The 12,977-nt window shown below is 40.1% G+C and overlaps 1 protein-coding gene across 1 annotated transcript; it reads right to left on the minus strand.

Annotated features, from left to right (window-relative positions):
- Positions 1-792: 792 nt before the first annotated feature.
- Positions 793-12,514, minus strand: SLC25A30 (solute carrier family 25 member 30). The gene is made up of 10 exons (XM_054384053.1): positions 12,496-12,514; positions 9,456-9,534; positions 7,407-7,554; positions 6,587-6,681; positions 6,220-6,305; positions 4,911-5,006; positions 3,164-3,288; positions 2,277-2,415; positions 1,612-1,692; positions 793-834 (listed from the first exon to the last, which is right to left on the minus strand). Exons 2-10 carry the CDS (start codon positions 9,517-9,519, stop codon positions 793-795), a joined length of 876 nt encoding a protein of 291 aa, XP_054240028.1. The 5' UTR covers positions 9,520-9,534; positions 12,496-12,514.
- Between the last annotated feature and the right edge of the window lie 463 nt (positions 12,515-12,977).

Genomic DNA, 12,977 nt, shown 5'->3' on the forward strand with positions numbered 1-12,977 from the left:
GTTCTTCCCAACAATGGAAGAATATAAAATTTCTCTGCAAGATAGGCAGATGAGCATGGGCTTGTTTGTACATATGACTATGTATGAATATGTTGAAGAATTACTTAGAGTGAATGATATGTCAGGGGGTGTGTGGGGGATGACCCCACCTTTCCTAAAGATATGCAAAACTGACAAGTGTAGCAACCACACTTGCAAATGAAGCTGGATAATTTCCAGCAATTTTACATGCAGACATCTAAGGGCTTAGAACACAGGAAAGCTCTAAAACCAGAAGCAGATTTTGTATTGCAGAAGGTATTTTGCTGAACTGAAAGCTTGCAAAGATGTCTCATGATAACTTGCAGCTAATTAGGAACTCTAAGCTATTACAGTCAAATTGTATACACTTCTGAAAACAAGAGAAGCCCAGCTCCTTGGTACTCCCTATCTTCCTTTACAGAAAGACTGTTCTTTGTCTCTTACACTGTGCATCTGAGTCTCAACAACAATGTGGCATTACACATCTTCACATTAACAACACTTTCAAAGTTGACACTAGGTATTCCACCACATTTGGTTCAGTCTAGAAAATACTGCACATCATTTACTGAATCACACAAGCAAGCCTTTGACAGAGGGGCCAGTTAGCCCAGAAGTCACTTCCAGGATGTTCTCATTCACAACAGCCTTGTAATCACCTCTTCCTTTGGCCAGTATCTCAGGCAATAAAGAGCAGATACTCAGGATAAATTAGAATTTGCTCTAAATTCAAACAGTACATTAACAGAATTCAGCATAGAATTCAGCCTGTCACAAGTCTAATTTCTTCAGCTGTTCATATGTCAGAAAGAACTGGAAGGGTTGATTAAGGAAAATAGTTTCCTGTTCATATAGAAAATGGTCACTTCACTACAAAAGAACAGTAGCATTTACATGAAACTTTGCTCTTCTCTTGGTGCTCTCCTAACAGTTGACCATTTTTGTTCTGCAGAACAATTAAAACTTATTTCAGGGCACTCCCATACATGAAAAGCTTGAAGGCTGGTAAAATCAACTGCTTTCCCATCCCTGCTCCTCAGAATCCTAAACACAGGACTGAGGAGGCAGGAAAACACTACAAAAGCCCTTAGACTTTACTCACTTAGCTTTGATACACTGGAGTAGGTTTGCTCATGGTAAAAAAAAAATTACTCTACCAAGCCACTCCCCAGGATTCCAATCAGCTGGCTCTTGAAACAAACACCCAGTTGTGTGAGACTAAGATAAATACAAAAATATTTCATTGCTTACTGCCAACATTTTCCCCAGTTGTAGACATAACCCCCATTCCTAACTCATCTGGTCAATTTAATTTCAAACTAGACTCCAAACTAAGGAAATGGACAAGTATGAAATTGGAAGAACAGTGTTTCTCAAGATCACATTCTAGTATTCACTCAGAGTGCCACTAATTCAATTCAACCAGCAGCATGTAAGAAAAAAAAAAATGGCCAACTACACAACTTTACATTCATAAAAATGGGAATGCTTGTGCTGACATGACACTTCCTAGACTGAGCACTCCATGATACTGTCAATTTACTGTTACATAGCCAGCTTAGTAGTTTTGCACACCTGTGAAAAGGATACAATGATATTCCAAGGACCAAGCCTTAACCAATTTGGCCAAAATCCTTTATAAAGAGCAAAGAAGCCTTCATTCTTCCATGTCTGGAATCAAACAAACAAAAAACCTCATAGCAAGAACACACAATTCTTTTAGTGAGAAATCTGAATAGCATCTCAGCTAACATTCCATACCACTGAAGAAGATTGCTTAGTGCTGTAACCTTGTTTTAAATGTAGTATGATGGGACAAGGAAACATTTTGCTAGATAAAAGCAAGGTTAGTAATGCCTGCAGTCCATGTCACTTACTACTCAACTCAGATTTGTCCAAATTGCTTCATGGACCTCTTTTTTCCAAAAACCTTGCAGAATTTTATGCAAACCTGTAGCTCTTCTTAGGCACCCCCTTGAAATTTTTCAGTTTACTTTGACTTCACAAATTGCTCTGGATATTATGACCTGGACTGTTAGACGTGATTGTTCACTCAGTTTGGACACTAAAAGCTTCCTGCTCACTATGCTGTGTAAAATGCCATCATGCTCCCACCTCATATCCAATTTAGGGATAGAAGAAAACAAGCCAAAATAATTAATTTCTAAAGAAGCTTAAAACAACTTCAAGCTCTACACCAAAACCACTGCTTGACAGCACCAGTTTCTACTTATGCTGATAGATGAACTGCTTACTTGTAACATGCAATCCAAGGTACCCTTGTAGTTTGAAGATCCCCCATGTTGCTGGCTTCTCTGATTCATCATGCGTGTTCTCACAACATCAATTGGGTTGGATGCAAGGGCTCCAGCTAACCCACAAGTAAAACTTGAGCTGGCAGAAGAAATGTTTAAATAGGATAGGTCAAATTTCATTAGAGATGCACAGGAATTCCCCCTTCCCAGTACGACATAGGAGTGCTTAATGCTTGTATTTAAAAATGACATCAGCTAATATATGTGAAGCTATTTTTGATTCATTATAAAGCATCATTTTGAACATTTCATATACAGCCCTCACACAGTTTCTGTGTACCTGAATAGATCACAATCACAGAATCAATAAGGTTGGAAAAGACCTCAAGGATCACCAAAGTCCAACCTGTCACTCAAGACCTCATGACTACTAAACCATGGCACCAAGTGCCACGTCCAATCCCCTCTTGAACACCTCCAGGGATGATGACTCCACCAGCTCCCTGGGCAGCACATTCCAACAGCTAACAACTCTCTCTGTGAAGAACTTTCCCCTCGAACCTAAACTTCCCCTGGCACAGCTTGAGACTGTGTCCTCTTGTTCTGATGTTTGTGCCTCTGAGAACAGCAAATATTCAATTGAAACTTTCCTCTAACCTCAATTTGCAAAGCTGTGACTCAGATCATCACAAAAATTCTATGTTCAAAAGAAAGTTAAATGTTAATCCTAAATAAAATTAGCTTCCGTGCTATGTGCTATCATTTGTGATGCACGAGAAAGTACAGACACAGAAGTGTATTTGCATCTAGATTGATGACAGAAAATTCAAGATTCATTCTCCATGAGAACTTACTAATGAGTTATGCAAGCAGATTTACAAACTCACAGGAAGTGGGTATATACTGTATCTCCCATAAATCCAGACATAATTATGTGCTTCTTAGTAAAGTCATACACTGGCAGTTCCACTCCAACAACAATAGCAGCTCTCTGTGCTGTCAGTGATACCCCCTGTCAAAAAAAAAATAGAGCTGAAATTTGAAATTAACTTTTGTGCACTATCAGAAAGCCTTGCTTTTGGAATAACAAAGCACAGCATGCATGTGTTAAGAACATGGTGAACTCAAATAAGGCTAACTATCAAAGAACAGTTTGGGTTGGATTGGACCTTAAAGATTACCTGGTTCCAACCCCACTGTCATGGGCAGGGACACCTTCCAATACACCTCAAGGCTCTGTGCAACCTGACGTCCCTGGGTGACTTGTTCCAGTGTCTCACCACCCTCACTGCAAAAAATTTTCAGAACCACAGAATTGTCAGAGCTGGAAGGGACCTCAAAGATCAGCCAGTTTGAACCCCCACTGCCATGGGCAGGGGCACCTCACACTAGATCAGGTTGCTCAGAGCCACATGCAGCCTGGCCTTAAAAACCTCTAGGGCTGGGACTTCTACTACCTCCCTGGCAACCTGTTCCAGTGTCTCACCAACCTCTTGGGGAAGAGCTTCTTTCTAACATCCAATATGCATCCTCTCACTTCTAGTTTTGCTCCATTCCCCCTAGTCTTATCACTACCCAACATCCTAAAAGGTCCCTCACCAGCTTTCCTGTAGGCCCCCTTAAGATACAAGTTTCCTCAGAGCCTTCTCTTCTCCAGGCTGAACAACTCCAACTCTCTCAGTCTGTCTCCATAGGAGAAGAGCTCCAGCCCTCTCATCATCCTCATGGCCCTTCTCTGGACACATTCCAGCACACTCCTATCTTTCCTGTAATAGGGGCTCCAGAACTATTCTCTTAATGCCCAGTATAAATCTACCTTCCTCCATCTTAAAGCCATTCCCCCTCATTCTGTCATTACAAGCCCTTGTAAAAAGCCCCTCCCAGCTCTCCTGTAAGCCCCCTTCAGGTACAAATCTTAAATGTGCTCCAAAAATACACATTCAAATTAAGAAATAAATTATTTTTCCACACTGAATAACAATTTCAGTTTGTGTATGCTACTCCATCTCTGCTTAACATCTGACCTCTTACATCAGTCAGCTAAGACATCTACAACCAGGTGATACTAAGGCTAACTGAAAAACTGACAAAGTAAGAACGATGAAAAGGAAAATGGAGTTCAAGAACTCTTGCAGAAAAAAGCATGGCAATAAGGGGGGGAAAAATCTGTTTTCCAGCTGTTTCAGAACAAATGTATCATTCTTGGCCTTCAGCTGTTACACGCAGTGACTGTAACTGGCCTAAGAGGGAACCTACAAGAATGAGCTACAGGTGATGCTCATTAGTATCTTAACTTCCAAATAGACTTCAGTACATGACATAAAAAGAGCAGAGCATATAGTTTGAGAGGTGTCTTGCAAAGGGATGTTGAACTAGTCCTACAGCCAGCCACCCTAATTTAAGCCTCCATTTGTCTCCCCTCTTTTAATAAGTGGCTAATCCTTGAACATAAAGCTGGCAGTAACCCTTTATCAAAATGCATCAAGATGCTAGCAGTGAAGTAGTCATGACAAACTATGTACATATTAGCTACTGATTTCTCCATATTTTGGCTGAGAATACTGTAGAAGTACATGAAATTCAGTTCAGCAAGAAAGTGTACTTCAAGTGTAAGATATAGCATAAAGAACTTGCCTTCCATAATCCTTTAGTGCCTTCATTTTGGTAGATCTGTATGAAGTTGCCCATCATTCCTCCTTGAATCACGCTACCTTGGGCTTGCATTCTGATCTGAGATGAGTTTGAAGATAAAATTAGAAAGTAAATACTTTTCAAACATATTTCAACATCAATAGCAGCTCAAAACATTAATAAAACTCCATTAAGTTACAGTAAGTGAAGTCAACTCCTCTTTGAATACAAATTAATAGCTGATGTTGTCATAACTATAATGCAATCTTTTGAAGTGCCTTAACCATCCAAATGCAGCTGCTAATTTTGAACAAATTATGTGGTACAGTTATTAACTGCATTGTCACTTCTATTTCTGTACTTGTACCCTACTTGTACCCTACTCCATTTAGATTAGACAGATGGATTTTGCAGGATGTCCTTTACAGTGTTCACAGTAACATGTTAAAATAAAGCATTAAAAAGACTAAGGTTTCAGCTAGTGAGAACAATGATCTTTGACCCTGTGGATTTCTTAGAATGTCCTTAAGAATTTGCCATGGTAACTATCAAATACAAATTCAGTGACATAACTTTGGGAACTAACTAATGGAAGCCACACTTCAAACAGAAGTTTGTTTGAAAAGCTTCTATGCAGCCACACTATCCCTGTGAAGGATTAAGTTTTAGCAGTTTTAGAAGAACAGAAAGTTTTCTTGAATTTTTCATTAAAGGCAGCCATTTAAGTCAGATGCTACAGTTTTGTAATTTAAATACCATCAACACTTTCAAGGAGAAAGAGATTACTGACTATCGTTAAGCTAACAGATTCTTAAAGAGGTGATCATGTCACCAATTCACTTTAAAGAACTGATGCTGGAACACTGTTTCTATGAAAACTGGATTGCAAAGCTTCTCTATAGGATTAAGCCACCATATAGTAGAAGTAGCACTGAAACTCTTAGCTCTGAATTGATCTTCACCTATTTTTAGCCCTAGAAGCATCCTAATATGACAGTGTTAATAAAAAGCATGGATAAAATAGGTAGTGTGGCTTCCACACAAACACTATAGCATAAAAGTTGGTCAAATTATTTTCTCCCCATCCCTAGAAAAAGTTATATGGATCCAACTACCTCCACAGCCATCAGTTCCCTGGTACTTCCAAATAATTGGCATGGACTAGAAGGAAGTTGCAAGATTAAGATGTCACAGATTTTTAAAAGCTGAGATGAGAATAAATAATTTACAATCCAACAAATCCTATATTGCTCAGGAGATTCTCCATTTAATCAAGAACAAAAACTAGGGACAAGCTATGTAGCACAATTACCTTTAAGACATCTGTAGGGTTGGCAATAGATGAAGAGATTACTCCCGAAAGAATGCCACAGAGAACATTTATCATCAGAGTTTCATCTATTCCATAAAAGAGAAAGTTTAGCTGCAGATTTACAAAGCTTAAAATGTGTAACAGCAGGATGATGCTACCCCTCCTTTAGCCAGAGAGAGTGACAATTACAGAAGCCTTAAAAACCTGCTCTGACAAGTTTCCCATGCTGACTCACTTTGCTGTAATTGGTACAAGGAATGTCTCTCTTCTCGACAGACTTCTTCAAACCACTACAGTAAGGTACCAAATGGAAACAACCAACTGCAAGCAAAACAGTCCTCAATTAAATTTTAAAAAACCCACTCACCGTCTGGATGCTCAACAAACATTCTTTTTAAGCTCTGGTAAGTGCCTATTTTTATAGTTCCATAGGAAGCCTGACGTAGCACTGCAGGAGCAATCCTGTAAAAATAGGCAGTAATAATATTAATGCTCAAAGTTGGAAAGGACTGATTAGCAAATACTTTATAACAGGAGAGACTGAACACAAGACAGCTACCAGAGAAAGGTTTGTTCATTTAAATCAACAATTTTAGCTCACTGTGTTAAAAAAAAAAACACAGAATTTGTTGGTTTCTGTTGTTGTTTGGGGTATATTGGCAGTGGATTTTTTTTTTGTTTGATTTTTGGTTTGGTTTGGTTTTCTGTGTGTTTGTTTTTAAACAGAGCCTGCAAGAACTTGAATGAATTGTGCAATGATAACTATTAGAGTATGCCTCAACTTCTGATCTATAAAATAAATGACCACTTCTTTGAAAAAAATCTGCAGAGTGCATCTTTTCCCAACGATTTTGCATGTTTCAAAGAAAAGTATGCCTGTATATACATAAAGGTTAATTTGGTTTCTTTTCTGATAGATAGAGCAGCAACAGCAGTATTGTATAGAATAACTTTTTGCTTAGCTATTCTATTTTCAAGGTAGGTGGGGTTTTTTTTTGGTTTGTTGGAGGTTTTTTAAACATTAAATGCTATTGCAGACTGCAAAGCTTGAAGCCATCTAAGCCTGGGCTTTCAAACTTCCAGATTAATGGAGGCTAACCCTGTAAATCTGAAACCCAAGAATTCATACGCTGTAGATTTATCAGCATACTGCTCATGAATCATTACTGCAAGTTAATTAGTTTTACCCAGAGTACAAGGCTTTCAATCCTTCTTCTCTGCATATCCTGACTAGTGCATGCACCATCCCACGGTAGCGGATCTCTCTGTATTTGGCATCATTAACTTGACCTTGAACCTGCAGGCGTGTTTTGGTCAGATCAATGGGGAAAGTACCTTAAAGACAAAACCAGAGAAGATTGAATCAAATACTCCCTTAACAAAAGGCAACAAAGAACACGATGTAAGAAACAGCAGCCTTTATTATGTGTGAGCAGCCTTTATTATGTGCCTTTGTTATCTAGTGTGAGGTGTCCCTGCCCATGGCAGGGGGGTTGGAACTAGATGATCCTTGTGGTCCCTTCCAACCCTGACTGATTCTGTGATTATATACTAAAATATATTAAAATACTGTCAAGAAAAGAAAAAAATCCCACAACACAACAGTCTCTCTCATCAAGATTTTGTTTTAAACAAAATCACTTTGATTCTTCTAAAAGTTTGTCAGAGGCACTATCCACTTTCTATGTTTACATCTCCCCTATGAAGAGAGACAGAGACCTGGGGCTTTTTAGTCTTGAGAAGACAGAGGGGATCTGATCAATGGCTATACATATCTGAGGGGTGGGTGTCAAGAGGAGGGCACCAAGCTCTTTTTGGTGGTTCACAGTGCTAAGACAAGGAACAATGGATAAAAACTTGAAAATAGAAGGTTTCACCTCAACATGAGGAGAAACTTCTTTACAGCGAGGGTGACAGAGCACTGGAACAGGCTGCCCAGAAAGGTTGTGGAGTCTCCTTCTCTGGAGACTTTCAAAACCTGCCTGGATGCATTCCTGTGCAGATCACCCTAGGTGATCCTGCTTTGGCAGAGGTGTTGGACTCAAATTCTGGAGGTCCCCTCCAACCTCTAATGTTCTGTGGTTTTTCATTCCCTATGTTTTCAGGCAACATGATATTACCTGGTTGTAAACAGCCACACTGTGTAGGTCTCTGCAATCACAATGAAGTACAGACCTGGCATGGGTATTCTACCAACATCTTTGAAGAACATTTAATTGAAGGCAAAAAAAAAAACCAGTACAGAACAATCTATGCAGATTCTTGTCTAAAAAAACAAACAAGTATCAGCAGTACCTATTTTCTGTTACTGCTTTCCTGTAGCCTAATCCTATGTCAAGTTTCTAATGCCCATTCTCACTTTATGAAAGGGTTTCAAAAGCATATTCCTCCAGAGATTATATTTAGGAAACTGACCACCTCAGCCTTCAATAGTCACTTAAGTACTAATAGAAGACAATTAATTACATCTGTTCTAATGATGTTTACCAGACAAGCAAGGCTTTTACAAATTGCTTGTCTTTCTTACAAAGCTTTTGATATTATTTGCCACATTCAGACAAGTCAAATAAAATGTTTCAAACTCTGGTTTGAACGGGAGAAGGTAGAAAAGGAAAACAAAATAGTAGTTTTAAGTGCAATTTTTTAATACTACATCTGCTTTCTTAGCCAGGCTTCACATACAAGTCCACCACATGTCAGTCAACATTCTGCTGCTACAAAAAACAAGGATTCCTTTATTTTCATTTAGTATTTTAAGTTTGGCTTTAGAGCAGGCACTAAAACATCACATGCACTATCTCACTATAGCAATTATTCTTTGTTGCACACTAATCGAAGTGTTCAAATCTGACCAGCCAATCAAAATTTAAATTGTAATATATCTAATCAGAAAAGCTAAGACAAAAAAAAAATATGAGAGCTTAACTTGTCTATTCTCACAAAACAAAAGCTATGTATTATGCATGACCACTGTCAAGGAAGAGGTCAAACACCAAATAATACAATCCAAAGGCAAAGTTTGTATAAAAAAAAACACCATGGGACATGAGTTTAGGGACAGAAGCATTATGACACTGTAACAAAGTTCTGAGAAACTCTTCAGACAGCATTACAGAAGAACTCCTGTGCTGTAGACCACCATATATTATTGTCACTGATAGATAATCCCTTTTAAAACAAGTTTGGTTCTATGCTAAGGAAATGAAATCATGTAAACAGTTAAAGCAGAAGCTTACCACATTCTGCAGTGATTGATGCTAAGCCTCCATAAATAAAAGGTTTCCAGTTTAGTGCTGACATGATTGATTCTTCTTTCTGTAAAATAAGACAATGATTTAATGATTCTGTAAGTGCATGCTATATAAATATATAGTAACATTCAACAAAATCATGTGCCTTGTCCATTTAAGATGGATCTTCCAAACATACTGTGGGCAAAAACATTTAATACTTTTAACAATTGGAAGACAGTCAGTAATACTGCATAAAGGCACCTGGGTTCAAATCAATATCTCTATTTGGGCTGCCACCATCCTCACTGTGAAAGGTTAAAATAATTTGTCTCCCAGGCATAATCCTAAAGACCACTGCAGTAAATAGTCTCCAATGACTCTTATCAAACTGACTGTTTGACTATATCCTGCAATCAAATGGAACTTCAAGACAGTCACTACCAAACCTCTGTCCTTTTTGTTTCATGGTATCAATGTTAACATGAGCTGGTATGCTTGTAGAGAATAGAGGCACATAAAACATTTTGCCTCCATTAAGGCCTGTTGCTGCTACCAGTGTTCACAATATTCTTGTGAACATTACATGAAAATAATGTGATGAGGTACATCAGGCCTTTCACAGTAAAAGAAGGCTGCTCTAGCTTTGTAGTCAATTGAGTTAAACTGACAGACAAAGTGTCCACAACTCATAATTAACCATAGTATAAACCTTGCAAAATACTGAAGTAATCCAATTATCTTATAAGAGAAACAAGCTGCAAAATTAGACTTGTCCAGCCCATACAAGATGGTCCATCCCCAAAAAACCCCACAGCTTATATTTCCACTTCCTCATAAAATACATACTTTTGTTCCCCATTTCCTATAATATCCTCCTAACCATTGGATTCCACAGTTACCTTTTTCCAAACTAATTTCCTGGAACAAGTGTATTTGAAACTATTTCCTTTGGCACTTCTGCTCCCTGTCACTTGGTACATTCACCTATATTGCTCAGCTGGAAAACATTGCTAATACACTAGTTACTTAGCATCATCTTTTGTGAAGATGAACCTTCATCAACTTCCTCTAGAAGTACCAATAATCCACTGTCCAAATGAAGTTAACAATGTTTGCAGACACTGAAGATGCAGAATATTTACTGCAGCCCTACTTTTCCTTTTGTTAACTTTACTTCACAAGGAGTTACCTGGGTCTTCAGTCTTCTGACACTCAAAAATAAAACCCCATAGGAGCTCACAATTTCAAATACTCAACAGCCAAACCCACAGAAATCCATCTTACTCTTTACAACCAACAACAACAACAAAAAAGGCAACTGAAAAAAACCACACCACCCACCCCACAAAGAAAAGGCAAGTAAGGGCATCAACTACATTGCCAAATACTGTAGTAGAGAAATCAGGAACCACAGGCATAGACTCTGCCAGCTTTTCAATACAAAAGCAGCAGAGCCTGTGAGTATGGCGTTGCACCAGAAAGAGCTCACTTCCAGCTCCAAGTTCCTCATGGTTAATGGCAGATTATTTAATTAACATAGACAAAACCACGTTTCCCCACTAAGAGACACACACACACACGATCTCTGCTTTTGAGAGATTTGTTTGAACTGGAAGTAGTTAACTTTCCCCCTCTCAACACACCAAAACAAGTTTTCAGCTATCGCAGGAACCACTACAATGATAAAAATATATTTGTACTTTCGTTTTCATTTCACTCTCCCAAGGCAATGAAGGCTACTCAGTTTTTCTGCATAATTCTGGGACTCAGAAACAATGCAGAAATATGCAAGCATAACTACATGGAGCTTTCAATTTATACACATTTACTAATACTAGCTGAAGTTTTGATCGTGTACAAGATACCCTAATCCAGAAATTTTATAGCACGCTGTTCCTTTGACACGTCCCAAAGCCAAGGCTTTACATAGCACTAACAGGGTTTCTATCTCTGATGATACCAAACTGGGAGGCTCAGCTGATACACCTGAAGGATGTGTGACCATTCAGTGAGACTTGGACAGACTGGAGAGCTGGGCAGAGAGGAACCTAAGGAGGTTCAACAAGAAAAGTGCAGAGTCCTGCATCTGTGAAGGAATAATAAATTGCACCAGTACAGGTTAGGAGACAATCTGCTAGAGAACAGCCCTGTGGAGAAGGATATGGGGGTCCTGGTGGATAACAAGTTCTCCATGGGACAGCAATGTGCCCTTGTGGCCAAGAAGGCCAATGGGATCCTGGGGTGCATTAAGAAGATCGACAGAGGTTCTCTGCATGCTCTTTACAAAAATTAAAAGCAAGTTTGGTTTTGAATTGACTGTGACTGAAATAAAAGCCGAGGTTCCATAAAAGAAAGCATCACTTAAAATAAATATTTAGGTATTTTGCTGTTAGAGAACCAAGGTTACAAGTCAGATATCAAATTCCTTATTGGTTAATAATATTCCTAGTACACCAGGCACACAGTATACTCCAGCTTACATAGGTTTAGCTATTTAAAATGGATTTGACCCTTGAATGTTACAGAAGGCTTAAGCTAAATGAGTTATTACTCCTAAAAGGTTATCACCTGTATTATATGCATGTGTAAAATGGTTACTAAATCAATCCCTTCTTACTGCGTGGGCTACGTTGCCCATACACAGCGCAGACTTTTCATTCTAGCAGTGAAGCATCATCCGAAAGAAATTTTAAAAAACATAGGGCTACAGCTAACAACCACCGCGGCGAGTTCTTGCCAAAAAAAGCAGCTGCCTTACAAGTACAAACGTGAGTGAAAGTCCTTCCCCGCGAAACGAAGGGGGCTCCCCGCGGCAGGCCTTGCCCCAGCAGCACTACCCCTCTAGTCAAGCAGCTTGGAGCAAGAACACAGCTACACCTGCTAGGGAGCCAACGGCGGCATCGCCCTCCTTCAGAGCAGCGCTCGCTGAAGTCACAAAGAAACACTTGCAGCCGTCAGACCGAGAGACCCCCCCCCCTCACCACCACCACCACCACCCAGCGACCTGAGGAGTCACCACCTGCCACCCCCCACACACACTCACCACTGATACCTCCACGACGCCTACGTCCCGCCACGCTGGCCACCGCCGACCTACTCGCGGCACCGGCACCGGCCAACCGGTTATAAAGTGCTGCCCTGCTCCCCACAGCCGCCCCAGCAGCTGGGGAAGGCGGGGCGGGTGAGGCTGGCGAGTGGGAAGGAAGGAAGGGAGGGAGAGGGCGGGCAGGCGGGCTCGCCAGAGCGGACGAGCCGGTGAGGACTGGGGTGTCTGTGGATTTAAAGGAACCGCGGCTGTGAGGGGAGGTTTGGTTCAACGGAGTCCTCAAGACGGCCTCTAATGTACCGAGGGAAAAATTGACGGCCCCGTCCTCCTAGTCAGAAGTCTTCCTCTACCGCTGGCCTTGGGAGACTTCTGCCCCTGGCTGGGCAGGGTGGTATTTTTCACTAGCAATCCCGCCCCAGAGGACTGGAACTGGTATGCCAGTTTTTTCGGTACTCCTGGGTTAATGAACAGGTCACTCG

Source organism: Indicator indicator, chromosome 1, assembly GCF_027791375.1.
Source record: "Indicator indicator isolate 239-I01 chromosome 1, UM_Iind_1.1, whole genome shotgun sequence".
Taxonomy (NCBI): Eukaryota; Metazoa; Chordata; class Aves; order Piciformes; family Indicatoridae; genus Indicator; species Indicator indicator.